This window comes from Leptodactylus fuscus, chromosome 6 (assembly GCF_031893055.1).
Source record: "Leptodactylus fuscus isolate aLepFus1 chromosome 6, aLepFus1.hap2, whole genome shotgun sequence".
Lineage (NCBI taxonomy): Eukaryota > Metazoa > Chordata > Amphibia > Anura > Leptodactylidae > Leptodactylus > Leptodactylus fuscus.
Genome location: NC_134270.1, coordinates 132479207 through 132497002, shown reverse-complemented (window position 1 = coordinate 132497002; position 17796 = coordinate 132479207). Strand labels below are relative to the sequence as shown.

At 44.0% G+C, this 17796-nt stretch overlaps 2 protein-coding genes across 4 annotated transcripts in view; one reads left to right on the top strand and one right to left on the bottom strand.

Moving 5' to 3' along the window:
* TMEM94 (transmembrane protein 94) overlaps positions 1-6144 on the top strand; it is a 35919-nt gene extending 29775 nt beyond the window's left edge. For all 3 annotated transcript variants that reach the window (XM_075277244.1, XM_075277245.1, XM_075277243.1), the window contains 8 exons: positions 166-243; positions 1116-1201; positions 1965-2046; positions 3314-3462; positions 3554-3648; positions 4219-4312; positions 4393-4563; positions 5477-6144. In XM_075277244.1, coding sequence (XP_075133345.1) covers positions 166-243; positions 1116-1201; positions 1965-2046; positions 3314-3462; positions 3554-3648; positions 4219-4312; positions 4393-4563; positions 5477-5549 — 828 coding nt within the window. In that variant the 3' untranslated portion in view covers positions 5550-6144. The remainder of the gene's footprint in view (positions 1-165; positions 244-1115; positions 1202-1964; positions 2047-3313; positions 3463-3553; positions 3649-4218; positions 4313-4392; positions 4564-5476) is intronic.
* A 4143-nt stretch (positions 6145-10287) lies between these two features.
* CASKIN2 (CASK interacting protein 2) overlaps positions 10288-17796 on the bottom strand; it is a 34203-nt gene continuing 26694 nt past the window's right edge. Inside the window, exons 18-21 of the mRNA XM_075277246.1 lie at positions 16877-17015; positions 15314-16786; positions 13669-13912; positions 10288-10791 (exon numbers count right to left, since the gene is read on the bottom strand). Of these exons, the coding sequence (XP_075133347.1) occupies positions 10701-10791; positions 13669-13912; positions 15314-16786; positions 16877-17015 (1947 nt within the window). The 3' untranslated portion in view covers positions 10288-10700. The remainder of the gene's footprint in view (positions 10792-13668; positions 13913-15313; positions 16787-16876; positions 17016-17796) is intronic.

The window sequence follows — 17796 nt, the reverse complement described above, 5'->3', positions numbered from 1 at the left end:
CATTAACAGTATCTAAAGTTTGTTATGTGGAGTCTGCATATGTAGTTGTGGAATATTTCACTGAATGCTCTATTTCTATTTTTTTTAAGATGTTGATGTCTTTACCTTATTAGTAACTATCCAGTGATTCTTTGCCGTATCTCATTCTCTTTCTGCTTATTATAGGCTCGTCATGCTACGTACGGTATTAGGAAATGCTTCCTGTTCCTCTTACAGTGTCAGCTCACACTTGTCATTGTACAGGTAAGTATCCTAAGATGTCGAGCAGATTGATGGATTCATTGTCTAGCCTTACCTGTAAAGATTCTGACTATATAACAATGACAGTGGGCTATACCTGCTTGTAAATGGGAGCATGGCAGTCTTACAGCTTATTACAGGAGCTCTATATTATCTGCCGAAGAGCGGATCAGATTAGAAAGCCTGTTGGAAAAGCTCTTCTGATCTCCCCGAATCTTCCCTGTCATTTATTATAGTGTTTATGTTGTGATATAGCCATGTGCATTACACGTTGCAGCTTTGTCTATGTGTTTTCTTAAAGGGGTTTTCCAGGATTTATACATTGATGACCTATCCTTAGAATAGGTCAGCAGTATACGTTTGGTGGGGATTCGACATCGAGGACATTGGGGTGAGTGCTGCAGCCTCTTCACTGAATAGCATGCGCATTGCCGTACATTGCATAGCGGCTTTACTCCAGTGTTGTGCCCTTTTCCATCTACTAATGACATCAAGTTCATCACATGGTGCAGTACATAGTGGAACATCTAAATTCCATTCAAGTGAATACAGCTGAGCTGCAATACCAAGCATAGCCCGCGCAATGTATGGCAGGATGCTTTATATTCAGTGAAGAGGCTGCAGTGACGACTGGCTATGCATGCGACGTTTAGGTTCTGACTCCATGTTGGTTTTGGGAGTGAGTCTGGGTCTGACAGTATATTGTTGGTGGGATGCAGCAGGAGTGTGTGTCATGACTGTATCTTGACTGGTTTTTGGGCCAGTCCAGGGTTTTCTCTGGGGTCCAAAGGACTCTAGTTATGCCACTGAAATATACAATAAGTAATAATAACTTTACCTATGCTTTTTATATGGTTGTTTTGTTTTTCCCATAGTTCCTGGCCTGTCTAATCCAGCTACCTCCTTGCCTCAGTACTACAGATATCCTGTGGCTGTCCTGCTTCTGCTTTCCATTACTCAGGTGAGAATATGAACATGTATTCTTTGTTTCTGTTGCCCAAATACATAGTAATCTCAAGCTTTATATAATATAGCACATTTTGCTAAATATTCCCCCGTAGTGTCACATAACTCAGACATTTCCCTTTGTGAATCGGAGCCTCCATGGAGATATCATTGTTTTTGTCAATATGCAGACACTCTTTGGAGCAATGAGGGCATTGACATTGCTCCAGAGAGGTAAATGACGACGACAACATTGTTCCAAAGAGCTAGTTTGCACATTGACAAAATATTTCAGCAATTCACAAAGAGAGAATGGCGCTATTGCTTTAGGTGACCTGTCTGCAGAGCTGGGTTGATATTCTGGGTTCTGGGAATAGGTTCCCTTAAAATGTGAGTCCACACAAATTGAATTTACAAATAGAAAATCCACAATGGATTTTAATATCAGTGATGTTGGTGAGATTTTCCATATCTCTTCCACATGATGTGGGCATAGTCTGTACGGAATATGTGGATGAATCAATTTATCTCACATAAAATTCACCATCTGCTGCAATATCCACATGTATAAACCCCCCACCCATTTAATGGGGTTGGTAAGGTAACACATTAACAATAAGCAGCCCATCTGAGATAACTTGGGTTATTGTCTCAATACCTAAACTTGGGGCAGAAGAAAAGCCTCAGCTGGGTTTAAACCATGTCCTTCTATTTCTCCAATATTATATGAACATGGAAATTCTTTGGTAAAGTCAATTTCTCTCTCCTATCTTTTGTAGTGTGTCCCTTCTTGGAAAACCATCTGATAATTCCATAATGACTGTAGCAACTGGAAAAAACCTCCAGTCTATACCTAAAAAGGTAAATGTGGGACGTGAGAGTGATATAATATAATTTATGCAAGTGCATTAACCTCATGGCTGCTGTGGACAGTCTAGAAGGGCTGCGAATAATCCGCTTTTAGCAGGCTGTGCTGGGTATAATCTGCACAAAACCAGACAGGATATTTCCATTTTGCTGTAGCGCCACCACACGAAAAATAAGACATTACCTGATACTGAATCAAGGGCCTATGTAAAGCATGGATGTGCTGAAACTGCTCGAGTATGAAATGCGTTTTGCATGGTAGAGATTTTTTTTACTACTTTATTAATGTATAATAAAACTAGACCAGACAGTCAGACATTGCCCTGAATTACCAGTGTATGACACGTTCAGGAGCATTTTACTAGATATGGCAAAGTGGATGTCTTATCAGAGACAACCCTTTCCAGAATGTGACCCCCCCCCCCAGCACCTCAGACACTATTATCATCACCCCTCGGCAAAGAACAGATTTGTCATGGAATCTATTGTCAGCTAGGCAGTTTGGCTTCATGGCACTCTGGCTTATAGAGGGGTGCAGCTCATTTGCGCTTATCCCCTAACCCCTAATGGGGCATAATGACAAGGGTTGTCTTCATGTGACCAGTTTTCCAATCTTATCAAATATTCCCCTCTTCAGAAAATAGGGGATAACTTGCAGATCGGTGGGCTTCTACCCCTCAGACCCTTACCAATAAGGAGAGCGGGGGAGTTTTGTTCACCATTCTGAATGGTGAGGTGATCAGGAAGCGCATGCTGTGCCCCATCATTTCAGCAGGAGCGCGGGAGATAGCCAAAGCACAGTGCTCCACTATCTCCTGCGTCCCCCTTGCAATGAATGGAGCTATTCATGCGCCATCCCATCCACCTCTATATTCAGAAAGCCCCTGTTCTCCTTATGGGCGGGCAGTTTGAGTTGTGTCAGACCCCAACAAACCTGTGAGTTATCCCCTATCCTACGTTTTCCATGGGAGTCAGAGATCAAAGCACAATGCTGCAAAAAATAAGACTGATTTCGTGGTGGATTCATCTGTGAACAAAATTCACTGTGGAAAGCCAAATGAAGAGGAATCGGAGGCAGATTTCCACTTCTATTCCTCTTCCTTTTCCAAAGTGTGAACAGCTCCTAAAAGTATCTAATAAATTTGCATATGCCGCATTTTGCTGCAATTTCTGCATTTATGTTAACCCCTCCCCTCCCAGTTCTCTATGCTGATCTGTCCAGTATATCACATCCTCTGATGGTCCATTTCTCCACTCCCAGACCCAGCACTATTTCCTGCTCTGCTTCCTGTTGAAGTTCCTCCCTTCGTCCCTCTGCTGTTTGGCCTGCTTCTGGTTCTCTCTGCAGACGTTCTGTGTGATTTCCTCCCAAAGAAACTTTACAAACTGTTCTGGGATTGCCGTGCACAGGTATGGGAAGAAATGTCGGGAATAATATCACGGTTATTGTTAATGTTACATTCTACATAGTTTCTGATGTCATTTATTTATTTCCGTGTAGCAACTCTCCTGCGGCACCGGATTGGTTTGGCGCTTTTTCTGGGGCTCTTCTTTTAGCGCAGAAATTATGTGCGGGCCTCATTGTTTTGCACACAGGTGAGTGAGGGCTGGTTCCACCTTAGCATTCCAGTTTTCGTTCGGGGAGTCCGCTTGGGGACCCCTCCAAATGGAAAACTATACGTATTAAAAGGCAGTTACCTAGGAAACCCGCAGACCCCATAGACTATAATGTGGTCCGTGTGGTTTACGCACGAAACATTTGGAGAGAAAAGTCCTGCAAACAGCACTTTTCTCTCTGCATTTTTCCTACTAGGCGGACCCCATTGTAATTTATGGGGTCCGTGGGATTCCTGAAGATGACAGCTTTTTAATGGTTATAGGTTTCCATTTCGGGAGGTCCCCAAATGGAAACCCGAACGCTGATGTGAACCGGGCCTAAGCTATTTACTTTAAGGGGTTGTCACTACTGAAATGTATTCCCTATATACTATATAAGTGATAAGCATCTGAATGGTGTGGGTCCAACCACCAGACCGTGCACCGATCACAGGAACAGAAGTCCTGAGTCCCCTCAGGATGGGGGATACGTTTAATCATGTTACCACCCATTATAAATAAAAAGACAATGAAATATGTAATATTAACTTGGCCACAATCTCTGTCCAGTTTTTATCTCCGTTAGTCATGTCCATCGGTCAAAGCCACTGTGGAAGAGAAACCCCTTTAGTAATATATGGTGGAGTTTAACTCTTCCTGTGCTGTAAGTATTTGGCTGGTATTTGTAGTAGAATATATACTCTGATGTTTTATATGCTTCTAAGTTTTTCTCTGGTCTTTAAGGGTACTGGCGCAAGGACTTCAGACAGCCCTAGATCTGCAGCTGTGGACAAACCCTCACGCGCCTCTCACGTTCCACATATGGGACATCCCTCTGGTGCCCTGGTTGCTGGGGCCGCTCTCTCTCTTTCTTGTTCTTATTATAAATGAAATTGTGAAATTGCACGAGATCAGGTATGAGAAGCTTCACTCTTCTTTCTCTTTGTACCATGTTTACCTTTTAGTAGTCACTTTTTGTCACTGTTATTTAGGTGTTAATTGTACCTGTGGTTATAAAGGACCTTTCTTGCTTATTTCACGGGGGGACACGGCACCATGGGTATAGACCTGGCCGCTAGGAGACAGACACTAGGGAAATGGAAAGCTGTCAGCTCCGCCTCATAGTCTATACCCTGCCACAACACTGTATGAATTCAGTTTAATCACGAAAATACACGTCCGATGTCACTTTCTTTGATTAAAGTTGTGGTTGGATATAATTCTTGCCCAGTCATTCACCTCTTGATTTCAGTGGGGCTTTTCTCACATCTGCTTTTTTGACAATCAATATATGATTTTTTTGTCCTAATTTTTGTCTATTTTCATGGATTCACCAATAGACTGAAGTCTGAGAGATCATTGAAAAAAGCCCTGTGGATCCGTTTTTCAAGGCTGTCTGAATATAGCCTTTAAAAAAAAAAAAGGCATTGAAAATGATGGATCCCTGACACAGACTCGTAATGCCTCATATCTCCTGTAAATATATAAGCCATAATACCAGTATGAAGGGATTGTCTGAGATTTGTGACCGTACTGTGATAGGTCATCAGTATCAGATTGGTGGGACCCCAAGAGCCCCTGCCCCAATCACCTCAGCTATATTGGTCCCACCATGGTACAATGCATGGTGCCTTCTGCTTCCGGCTCAATCCACTGTATATCATCCAGCTGATTGGTACGGCGTATCAAAACATAGACTGTATATTCTAGGTCATCATTATCAAAAACTTTACAGAGCCCGATCAACCCCATTAACCGCTGTTGAAATAACAAATTATTGCAAAATAGCTTGTTAAAGTATGACTGACTCTTCATTCTTGTTTTCCAGGGTTCGTGTCCGCTACCAGAAGCGGCAGAAGCTTCAGTTTGAAACCAAACTTGGCATGAACTCTCCATTTTGATTGCACAGTTCATCACTGTGTTCTGCAGAGGTGGATTGTACCCACAGCGTCAAATGAGGGGGAGGCGGACCGAATCGGCATCACTTATTCACAATCTTCCCATTCGGAGAGATGCTGCTGAGTTTGCTGTTTACATCTCCCCAAAGCCAGCCGTGACCCCTGGTGCCTCCCCCACCTCCTGTGCCTCCAGTCTCCCTGCCTGTTTACATACAATTAGCAGTCGGAGAAGTTACCCCATTACTTTCCCTTCTTAGACTCCTTCCCATTGCACTGACAAATTAAGGGAGGAATAAGAGGTTCTTTGTTTTTCTGGAGGAACGCCCCGTCCTGACACCTCATGCATGGTTAACCCTGCTGGCGCAAAGCTCTGTTCTTCTTCTATTGCTCTTCTTCAGGCCTATGTGCCATATGCATGGCTAAACTAGCATGGGAATCTCTGATGTCCTTCTTACTACTGGACCGCGTCTCACTTTGCGTTTCGGCACAGAAAGAATGGGAAGTTTTTATTTTATTTGAAATGATGTATATTTTGTATCAGGAGATCAAGAGGTTGTGATTTGTTACTGAACAATGTAAATAAAGTTAAGTCAGATGATCTCTGGTGTCTGCACAAATGATCGACAACAGAGTTTCGTTTCTCTTAGGTTCACAAAATGGACACCATCAACACCCATTGGACCCCACTGATCTATAATGGGTTCTTTCAGGTTTCCACATGGTGTTTGCTTAGGGTAAGTTCACATGGCGGAAAGTAGAGAGTTCACTTTTCACTGCCAGTTTTTTTGCATGGCTAGCCACGACGGGATGCTGATGCAGTGTCGTGGGATCCCGCTCCTGATGAGGCCCGGATGAATGGGTGACTCGAGCTGCAGACGCCTGTGCTGACTCAGCCGCAGAATCTGTGTGAAGACAAGGCATGGTGCATTTTTTTTCTGCTACCTGAAAAAAAATTGCTAATGGAAAAGAAACTGCGAGTGACTCTCATTGAAATAAATGGGCGTTTTTGCAGGCAGATTCTGCGTCACAATCCACCTGCAAAAAACTTTGTTTGAACATACCCTTAAAGAAGACCTTTTATGTCCTCAGGCACATGCAGTTTTATATACCACTAGAAGGACAACAGTGCACTGGTCGCTTTGCCATTATGAGCCCTGGCACTGGAGATATTGGTGCCATTCATTTAGACACTGATCTCTCACCACTGTCAGAAGTGGCAGATCCTCACAACTCGGTGTCATCGCTGGGCGGTAAGGAACGTCTCCTCTTGACAGTACAGGGCTATGGATGAGTTCTGTGACAATGGAGTGCCATGATGTTGGAAAGTCTAGTTCTACCAGTGGGGTACAGGGGGTGTTGAGCAGGACTATGAAGAAACACCCAGAGTGTTTGCCAGGACTGGAAACCTTCTCATGCCACTTGGTACTTACCTAGCATGGAGGCATCTTTGCATATGTTAAGAGTCCAACCTACCTTACATATACACCACTGGTGACTGGTCCTAAGCAGGAAGCACCATAAATAGAGGGTGCAAGGATGGGTTTAGAAGTTGAGCCTTCACCATTAGCAGGGGGTGTCCTCTGTAACAGCCAGGAACGCTTACTAGCTTTGAAAATTGCCTTAAGCTTTTACTGTACAGCATTCATGATTCTTCTCCAAGAATTACTGATGTGAATGAGAGGAACATTTTATTCCACACACTCACCTGACAACCTACCTGAAAGTCACGTCTATCCCGAGGCTGTTGTGCGGGGACTCCATTCCAGTGCAGGCTCAGATTTCACCAGTTCAGGACACTCCATTCTCACTCACAGTGAAAGAATTGAGTATCAACAAGATCTCGCTGGTTCTATAGGCCATGAGAACCAACACTAAAACACAGCCTGCTCCATAGCCACAGTGGAAGTGATAAATGATGAGGGAAGTGTATTTAATCTCTTAATCCACTGTTTTATGGTGTAAAAAAAAGTCACAAACTGTTTGTTTGTTTTTTTTTTATAAAAACACTTAAAATTGGAGCAACTGGTGTTTTAACCCTACTCGTACTGCTTTCTGAAAGGGGGTGTGATGAGGATATGGTGGGAGCAGGCCAGATTTATAAGGTGGCATAGAGTTCAGTGCAGGGAGAGCCCAGCAGATGATTTGTGTGACTCGTAAGATGACATGTGCATTCTTATAAATCAGGTCCATCCGTCCTATAAAGACAAACGTGGAAAATGACAGTCTTCATAAATATCCCGACGTGTTTATACTCAGCATTAGTAATATGGAGACATTAGGTCATAATATGCCAAGTGATGCGTATAACAATGTGGATATCTAATCCACCAATATCAGATGGGACACTTTTACACAATTGCTGTATCTTCTTCACTGTTTGCCTTGGCCTGTCTACCTCCACGCCATACATATAGTAGCAGCATGCAGGTAAAAAGAAACAACTCACTTTTTTTATTTATTTAAATTAGAAATTAAAATCACTTTTTTTTAAATGTTTTTATATTCTGCTAGTAATTTCTTTATTTTCTGTACATGATTATGAGGGCTGCCATCTTGTCTAAGCTTTTCCTATGCTCCTTAAAGGGATTCTATCATTACAATCCCTTTTTTAACCAAGTACGTCGGAATAGCCTTAAAGGGGTATTCCCACGTCGCATACTTACCCGTCTTCGTTCCTCTAAAATCTTCTGTCTTCTGGCTTTGTCTCGTCATTGGTGGGCGGGGTCACATATGCAAAGCCAAGCGGCGAGATGCCACCGGCCCTGCGTGTGCGCTCATACACCAGTCTACCCTTCACAATGCGAATACAGACCCGACACCCTGCGGGTCTGTATTAGCATTGTGAAGGTTAGACTGGTGTATGAGCTTGCACGCAGGGCCGGCGGCATCCCGCCGCTTGGCTTTGCATATGTGACCCCGGAGCGGAACAGCATCGCTTCTGCCGCTGCTTGCTTCATGCAGGGCAGAAGCATAGCGATGTGCCTGTGCAGGCGTCTAACAGTCCCCAGCATCCGCCTATTACAGTGGATGCCGGGGAGTTAGATGCCGGCACAGGTGAAGCCAGCAACATCGCTATGCTTCTGCCCTGCATGAAGACAGCAGCGGCAGAAGCGATGCTGTTATTCCGCTCCTCCGCCCCCCGGAATAGCAGCATCGCTTCTGCCGCTGCTGGCTTCATGCAGGGCAGAAGCATAGCGATGTTGCTGGCGTCTAACCCTGTATTGGCGGCCCTCCCCCTCCCACCAGGCTCGCTCCCGTGCACTTAGCCCCTCCTCCCTCCCCCTGAGAGCAGGCTGATACATCACTTGACTCAGGAGCAGCTAAGTCAGGGCTGTGGCCACAAAAAAATGAATAAAGTAATATAGTGGCCAAACAAAGCAGTTTTGCTGAAGCAATATATTTAGGAAAAGTCTTACATTCACATTAACAAGCAGTATAGATAGGATCCTTGTGACGGGACAACCCCTTTAAGGAAGGATATTCTTTTTTTTTTTTTTTTGTAGATTGTGAACCCCACATAGAGCTCACAATGTACATTTTTCCCTATCAGTATATCTTTTGGAATATGGGATGGAAATCCATCCAAGTACGGGGAGAACATACAAACTCCTTGCAGATGGTTTTTTGCCCTTGGCAGGATTTGAACACTAGGACTCCAGCGCTGCAAGGCTACAGTGCTAACCACTGTGGCCCCCAGAAAGGATATTCTTCTCTTACCTTTCTGTTTTCTGAGCTGCACTGTCGTTCCTGAGAAATTTCGTCCATATGTAAATGAGCTTTCAAATAGCACTGGGGGCCTCCCCTTTGCTGTCTGAAAACTTTCCAGCAACGCCTCTGTCTTCTTCTCCGGACCGTCTCTTTGCCGGGTTGTTGGCTGCATCTTCGTCCAAAAGCGCCATCTGTGTGTGTCCATCAGCTATTTTCCTGCGCTGGTGTAAGAGGCACTGCTGCTACATAGATGGGCCGTTCCTTTTAAACTTGACTAATTCGCACTGTTGGTGTGTATATATATATATATATATATATATACATACACATATATAATCATATTCTATATTTGTGTGTGTATAGATAGATAAAAGTAAAAAGGGTAATTCTAATATTGGAAGTGCAATGCTATCGTCCACTATTGGACCACTAGGGGGAGTTGCTGCCATTGATGTTTTGTGTGTTTGGGTTATTTATGCTACTTGCGCCATATTCTGCCAGTGCCATCAGCATGGTATAAGAGAAATCTGGCATCATCGGACCAGGCCATGTATTCCCACTGCTCAGTGATCCAAGTTTTGTGCCCATAGTAGTATGGCACTTGAACTAGTTGTCTGCTATTGTAACCCATCTGTGCAGGAAGGACAAGTTGTGCCTTCCGCCATGTTAGTAGGAGCACTGGCATTGCATTTGGCTACAATTCGCTTTCATTAGAACGTTCCTCCTCTGAACAGTTTTGTCAAAGAGTTGTTTATCTCCACAGGGTCCCCTTGTAGCGGATGTTTGTCCTGGATCACACCATTCTCTGTATACTCTCTGGCGATCTACAAGGGATCAGCAACCTCCAGGTATTGTAACACTACAACTCCCAGCACACTTTATTCACTTCCATGGTTGTAGTTTCACACTTGGCATTCTGAAGGTTGCTGACCCCCGGGACAATCACCCAATGCTGCAGAGTCCACACAACACCATATTGTGTAACAAACCTCACGGACGTATTCCGGTTAGTAAATATATATTTATAGAGGTTTATACATACATATATAAAATTACTTTAAAATAGACTTTTCTTACAAAAAAGATCAAACATTTACAGTTCATTTTAGCAACAAGAGAATAATACAGTTTACTCAATCTGCTATTGGTGTGGCAGTACACAGACAAGCTTGGGGCAGGGGTATTAGGTTCTTTGAGGTGGTTATTTCATATAGTTACCCTATATAAACAGTACAGGTACTTCAGAACGATACAACCCTCTCAGATCAGCCTCAACAAGGACCTATTCATAAGGGAAAAGTAGGGGGAAATCGGCGCTGCTGCAAATGTATTGACGCGACTGATGTGCAATAGGTGAAGCCACAGCTGATGAGATGCCCGATGCTAGTGGAGCTGTGCTGGCATGCAGTCCCAGCTAAAGTGCCAAAAAAATGTGAATAGGTCTCCTTAATCCAACATGGCTTCCAGCTGCTCTGCAAGGTCATCAAACATGGTACTGATGTCATCTAAGATGTTCTTTGTCAGAGGAGCGGTGTCACTAGAAGGAGAAGAGAATGTTATGTGGCAGTAATATTCAGTACACAGACGAATTACTCAACTACAGTGTTGGCCAAAAGTATTGGCACCCCTGCAATTCTGTCAGATAATACTCGTGTTCTTCCAGAAAATGATTGCAATCACAAATTCTTTGGGATTATTATCTTCATTTAATTTGTCTTCAATGGAAAACCACAAAAAGAATTGTCAAAAAGCCAAATTGGATATAATTCCACAGCAAACATAAAAAGGGGGTGGACAAAAGTATTGGCACTGTTTGAAAAATCATTTGATGCTAATTTGTGTAATTAACAGCATCTGTTACTTAACTGAGGCACCTAACAGGTGGTGGCAATAACTAAATCACACTTGCAGCCAGTTGAAATGGATTAAACTTGACTCAACCTCTGTCCTGTGTCCTTGTGTGTACCACATTGAGCATGGAGAAAAGAAAGAAGACCAAAGAACTGTCTGAGGACTTGAGAAGCAAAATTGTGAGGAAACATGAGCAATCTCAAGGCTACAAGTCCATCTCCAAAGACCTGAATGTTCCTGTGTCTACCGTGCGCAGTGTCATCAAGAAGTGTAAAGCCCATGACACTGTGGCTAACCTCCCGAGATGTGGACGGAAAAGAAACATTGACGAGAGATTCCAAAGCAAGATTGTGCGGATGGTGGATAAAGAACCTCGAGTAACATCCAAACAAGTTCAAGCTGCCCTGCAGTCCCAGGGTACAACAGTGTCACTCCGTGCTATCCGTCAGCGTCTGAATGAGAAGGGACTGTATGGTAGGAGACCCAGGAAGACCCCACTTCTTACCCAAAGACATAAAAAAGCCAGGCTGGAGTTTGCCAAAACTTACCAGAGAAAGCCAAAAACGTTTTGGAAGAATGTTCTCTGGTCAGATGAGACAAAAGTAGAGCTTTATGGGAAAAGGCAAAAACATAGAGTTTACAGGAAAAAAAAGAGGCCTTCAAAGAAAAGAACACGGTCCCTACAGTCAAACATGGCGGAGGTTCCCTGATGTTTTGGGGTTGCTTTGCTGCCTCTGGCACTGGACTGCTTGACCGTGTGCATGGTATTATGAAGTCTGAAGACTACCAACACATTGTGCAGCATAATGTAGGGCCCAGTGTGAGAAAGCTGGGTCTCCCTCAGAGGTCAGGGGTCTTCCAGCAGGATAATGACCCAAAACACACTTCAGGTCAGCACTAGAAAATGGTTTGAGAGAAAGCGCTGGAGACTTGTAAAGTGGCAGCAATGAGTCCAGATCTGAATCCCATAGAACACCTGTGGGGGAGGAGAGATCTCTTGATGGCAGTTTGGAGAAGGCCCCCTTCACATCTCAGGGACCTGGAGCAGTTTGCCAAAGAAGAATGGTCTAAAATTCCAGCAGAGCCTTGTAAGAAACTCATTGATGGTTACCGGAAGCGGTTGTGCGCAGTTATTGTGTCTAAAGGTTGTGCTACCAAGTATTAGGCTGAGGGGGCCAATACTTTTGTCCGGCCCATTTTTGGAGTTTTGTGTAAAATGATCAATGATTTGACTTTTTTTTCATTCTCTTTTGCGTTTTTTTCATTGCAAGCAAAATAAATGAAGATATTAATACCAAAGAGTTTGTGCTTGCAATCATTTTCTGGAAGAAATGAGTATTATCTGACAGAATTGCAGGGGGGCCAATACTTTTGGCCAACACTGTATGTTTCCTTATAAATACACAGGGGTAAGTGGAGTAATCATTGGTTATTTAGAGGGGTGTTCTGGCCCCAAATTGTTTTTATGCTGATGATTATAGGTCACCCATATGTAATGCGTAGTTGTCCGACACCCAGACCCCATGCAGATCGGCTGTAAGGCCTCGTTCTCATGGAGTAACGAGCCGCTCATTTAGACAAGTATACACGTGTCAGAGTGAGCGCTTCAAAACAGATCCCATTGACTTCAATGGGTGCCGGCTTACGCGCACTACACATTGAAATCAATGGGAGGCTTTATAACCTATTGATTTCAATGTGTAGCACGCGTAAGACCGGCACCCATTGAAGTCAATGGGCTCTGTTTTGAAGCGCCTCGCTCTGATACGTGTATACGTGTGTAAATGAGCGGCTCGTTACTCCGTGGGAACGGGGCCTTACAGTAGTCTGGAAGCTACTAATGGCGCTGAAGTTCCTCTGAACAACATGCTACTGGAGGCTGTTTCAACAGCTGATATGTGTGTGGGGGTTCCGCAGATCAAATATGGGTGACCAATCTTGGGAATAAGTCATCAGTATGAAAATTGATATGGAGCAGGAAAACGCCATTAGGCCAAGGCCCCATGTGGCAGAAACACTGTTGCAAAAATGGCAGCATTTTACAGTCCGTACATAGTGGATGAGATTTGCTGACATTGCAGAAAATATATGTGCAGTGGAAATGTTGCAATTTGCAAAATTGTTGCGTTTTTGGAAATTGCAGCATGTGAACTATATCCATGGAAAAGCTGGTGGTTTCTATATTGTATTAACAAGGTACTGAATTGGTATTGTCCTTGTTAGGCAGCAGTCATATGTGGGTCGGACAGCTGGACAAGTGTCACTGTAGGCCTTGTGATAGGACATCCAGATACTCTGGCCTATGTTTGCTTCACTATGAACCCTCCCATTTGATGTAAATAATTCTGGAATAAGACTGTTCCTTATCAATAGAACATTCCTGGTAACAATGCAGTTTGGACATCATTTTGCCTGTTCCTGATCTATGTCTATGGTGTAGTAGGATATGGTACAGCATATTCATTTCTAACTTTACATATGACCGCCATAAGGTCTTTTTTATATAGATAATATAAATTGTATTTGCATTTGCTGAAATCCCCTTTAACTTCACATGAATTACCTGATACTTTTTTCTATGGGTTCTCGCTCATCTTGGGTTTTCTGGAGAGAGGTGGGATACCGCAATGGCCCCACTTGGGAGCTGTCCTTGCTCTGTGAAGGCACCTTATTCCATTCCCTAATGACAGTACAAGGTTCATTTGTCCATAAAATGGAATTTGAAGTTGTGGGTGGTCCATTGGACCCCCATGAAGGCTTCTGTAAAACTTGCTCTGGCCCAGATATTACCAAGTGCGCCTCAGAGCCTAAAACACATAAAGGAAACAGTTCACAGTTATAACCAATAGTACAAGATGAGGGACAATGGAGAAGGGGGAGGTAGCCCCAACCTGATCATGTGAGAGACCAGGGTAAGAAAGAATTGTCCACTTTCTACAAGAAACAGTGGCACACCTGTTAATGGGTTGTGTGTACAGATGAGCGAACACTATTCGAAACACCCGTTTCGAATAGCACGCTCCCATAGAAATGAATGGACGTAGCCGGCACGCAGGGGGTTAAGCAGCCGGCCGCCGTCAAAGCCTGCGTGCCGGCCGCTTCCATTTCTATGGGAGCGTGCTATTTGAAATGGCTGATTTGAATAGTGTTCGCTCATCTCTAGTTGTGTGTGGTACTGCAGCTACGTCCCATTCACTTCAATGGAGCCACAATACATAATCCATAGACAGGTGTTATGCTGTTTCTGGAACAAACCTGCCATGCATTTCATATTCTGGTACAGCCCCTTTTAATGGAAACCTGCCACTTCTCCCTGTTGAACAGCATCAGCAACATGCTCTTATATAATTTATGAATCTGGATAAAGTTATGTAATAAATGGATACATGCCATAGGCTACCGGTCTCTAAATAGTCATATGGGCGGTGTCATTGCTGTGATCAGTCCTGGTGTCTGGTCTATAAGTCGCACCCATTGGGGCCACATGTGCCTGGTGCTGCAAGGCCAAGTGACGGAGGATGGGTGCAATGACATTGATGCAAAAGACTTGCACATACTCAGGAACCTGAACTCGACAGATTCAGCATGGCTTCTAATAGGACACTCGATGGAAAATCTATAACCCACAATATGTGCGATTACAGGCGAACTGCACAACTGTTACAGGAACAGGACTGTCCAGATGACTCTTCAGAGGTAATAAAGATTTGGCACATATGGTAGTTTATACTAGTGCATGGTGATAGTCTTCAGAAAGAAAACCAAGTGACAGGTTGGCATTAAAGGAGATGTACAGGATTAGAAAAACATGACTGCTTTCATCCAGAAACAGCCCCACACCTGTCAATAGGTTATATGTGGCAGCTCCACTGAAGTGAATGAGCAACCTGTGAGCAGGCAAGCAGCAGCCATGTTTTTCGAATTTTGTACGTGTTTAAAGACCTGGAGATTTTCTTCTATCCATATCCCTGGGCTAGGTCTACTACAGCAGATGACCACATTCATGTACATGTGGCCTAAGATAAGATATGATAAGATAAGCCAGAGCTCATAGAGGGGGGTTGATAGTTCCTGTGATCTCTAGAATGAAGGGCCTCTCTGCTTTTTGACTGGGAATCCCCCATTTAATTCAATGGCAATGTGCATGCAGTATAAAAATACACACACTATAAATGTCAGTCAATGGCATCCATGACTGGGTACTATACCTGTTCTTTCTACTTTTTCCCTTGCAATCTCTTGTTTGTCTCTTCTTTCTAAGCCTAAAGGACCTTTCTCAATCTTGGCTATCCTGTTCACGACAGTATCTGGTGCTGGAGGACCACTTAAAGTGCTTGCTTCGCCTGGTACAGGGGTGGTTGGAGACTTTTGATTTGCTTCTGGAGGGCTACCCGCCTCCTTGTCTTTGATCTTTGGCCTTCTCTTTACTGTATCAGACTCGGTGAGATTGAATTCCAGCTCCACATTGACTTTGGAGCCATGAGCGCCAGCTGGGAATTTAGGTTCAAGATTTGGCTTAGGACTTATGAGGGGTTTTACTCCTATCGGTGACTCTTTTTTCGTGGTTGGACTCTGTGGCGCTTCAGAGCTGGGTTGTGTACGCACGGGAGTTTGTGGCTCCACTGCCGAGAACAATTCTGCCGCCTCTGTCTTGGTTGCTGGTGGTTTGGGTCTTTGTTTGATGGTAAGGTTTCCTTCCTCTGCAAATGGTATGCTCTCACTTGAGCTATGCTGTGAGGAGATGGTTTCCTCTTTCCGATCCTCTTCTTGCCTTACTGCAAGTGGCAAAGATAATCTCCCATCAACCCCCGCGGCAGACTCGCTCACTGTCCTTCTCCGAGCTCCAGAATTCTCCACAATTTCACTTTTACAAACCTCTGTTGGCTTAAATTCCAGCTGTGCCTCCAGATTTGCAGCCATGCTTTTGACGGAGATACTTCCAGAAGCAGGAGCAGTGCCGTCTACGCTAGACATGGAGCTTAGTCTCTTAGGAGGTGGAGGAGGTGGTCCTTTCCTACGTGCCCGTACAGCAAAGGATTGACTCCGCTGGACTTTCTTTACTGGTTGTCCATTTGTAAGGGAGCTACGACCCGGACGACGAGTAAGTGTAGCATAAGAACCCAATGTCACAGAGCCCGGAGTTGGCATTTTCTCGTCCTCCTCTGGCTCTCCATCAGACAATGCATAGCGGCATTCGCTCAATGAACGTTTTTTTAAGGAGGGCTTGGGAGGAGACACAGGAGGCTCTGGACGGACTGAACATCCATTTGCAATCCCAGTTGCTCTTTGAAATTGGTCCATTCCTTCTGGCAAGTTCCTTTCTGGCAATGTGGAGTCCAAAACTTTATAGTTAGCAAGTACTGGAGCTTGTAGAGTCATGGACTCTTGAGAGTTACCTGAACCCTGTGAACGAGAGCTAATACTCTCCTGGCTATATGACCGTCTCCCTGTACAAAGTATCTCCCCACCATGTGTTAATGCACTCTGGAGTTCTCGGCTTAACTCCACGTTTTGAAAGGTCTGTAGCTTGGGTGTAATAGGTGGGTCTCCATTTTCAAGGTGCTCTACAACAGGCCCGGACAAAGAACCTGGTATTCTGGATCTTAAGGTGCCACTGCTTGTGTATCCCTTTTGGAGATCAAGCAAACGTTTCACGCCCAGGAGCAACTTCTTTTGGTGCCCTGAGAAACAAAATAATTTGTTTTATTAAATATTTATAGGTCATAGATCTAGGAAGTCCAGAGAGAGGATGCTAATAAAAGATTCATTACCTAGTCTGTGAATCCCAATCTCTTGCAGTTCTTCCCAAGTCAGTTCTGTCACACTGCTAAGAGATTCATAGCCATTCTCCGACAGCTGCTTGTGGTATTCGGGTAGCCCCAACTGGGAAAGCCAGTCCCATAGGTCTACCTAAATGAACATATGGGAAGAGACAGTTTTAGCACACAGAACAAGCAGTACCATCAACATCAATGCAGGTTAACCTGAATGTTACGCCTTTTTCCCCATAAAAATTCATGCTTCTGTTGCAAAGACATTCATTTATTTTAGAATATGTATATGAGTAATCCGGAGCACCAAGGGCGGCTCCATAGCTCCAAACTACTACGCTCCATACTGTTCCAATATGACTTTCTTCCCTTCTCACTTCTTTGAGTGACAGGGCACTATGCTGAAATCTCACCTAGTCCTGTGTTCTCACATTTGCATTGAGGCTGATATGACATTCTTGTTAAAGTGAATGTCCTCCATTGGATACCATTTTGTTTTTACTTTTCTAAATCAGGAGTGCACTACCTATTGGGTTCAAAGATGCATAGTCTCCAGCTCTTCCTCAGAAGTAATACAGGCTGTACCCTCATCTACTGATGGACTTTGGTTTACATGATCTTAAGGTATGGATGGGAACCAAGTTTCAGCATGTTCCAAAATTTGTCTTGCATCAGGAGCCGCACTATACAAGTGATCAAAGTCTTCCATATTCCAATCATAGAGGAGATATTCTGGACTAGAATAGGCTGGAGCCTAGTGGCCTCAGTCAGAAAAAGACTGGGTTCACAGGCCACATTATCCGATTGCCCCAAAGGCAGCAATAAAACTTTAAAGAATCGCTCTGAGTAAAAGTGATGCAATAGTGCAAGTCTGAGGTAGTGATTCAAAGAGCACCAAAGAGAAAATACCAGTCATGCTC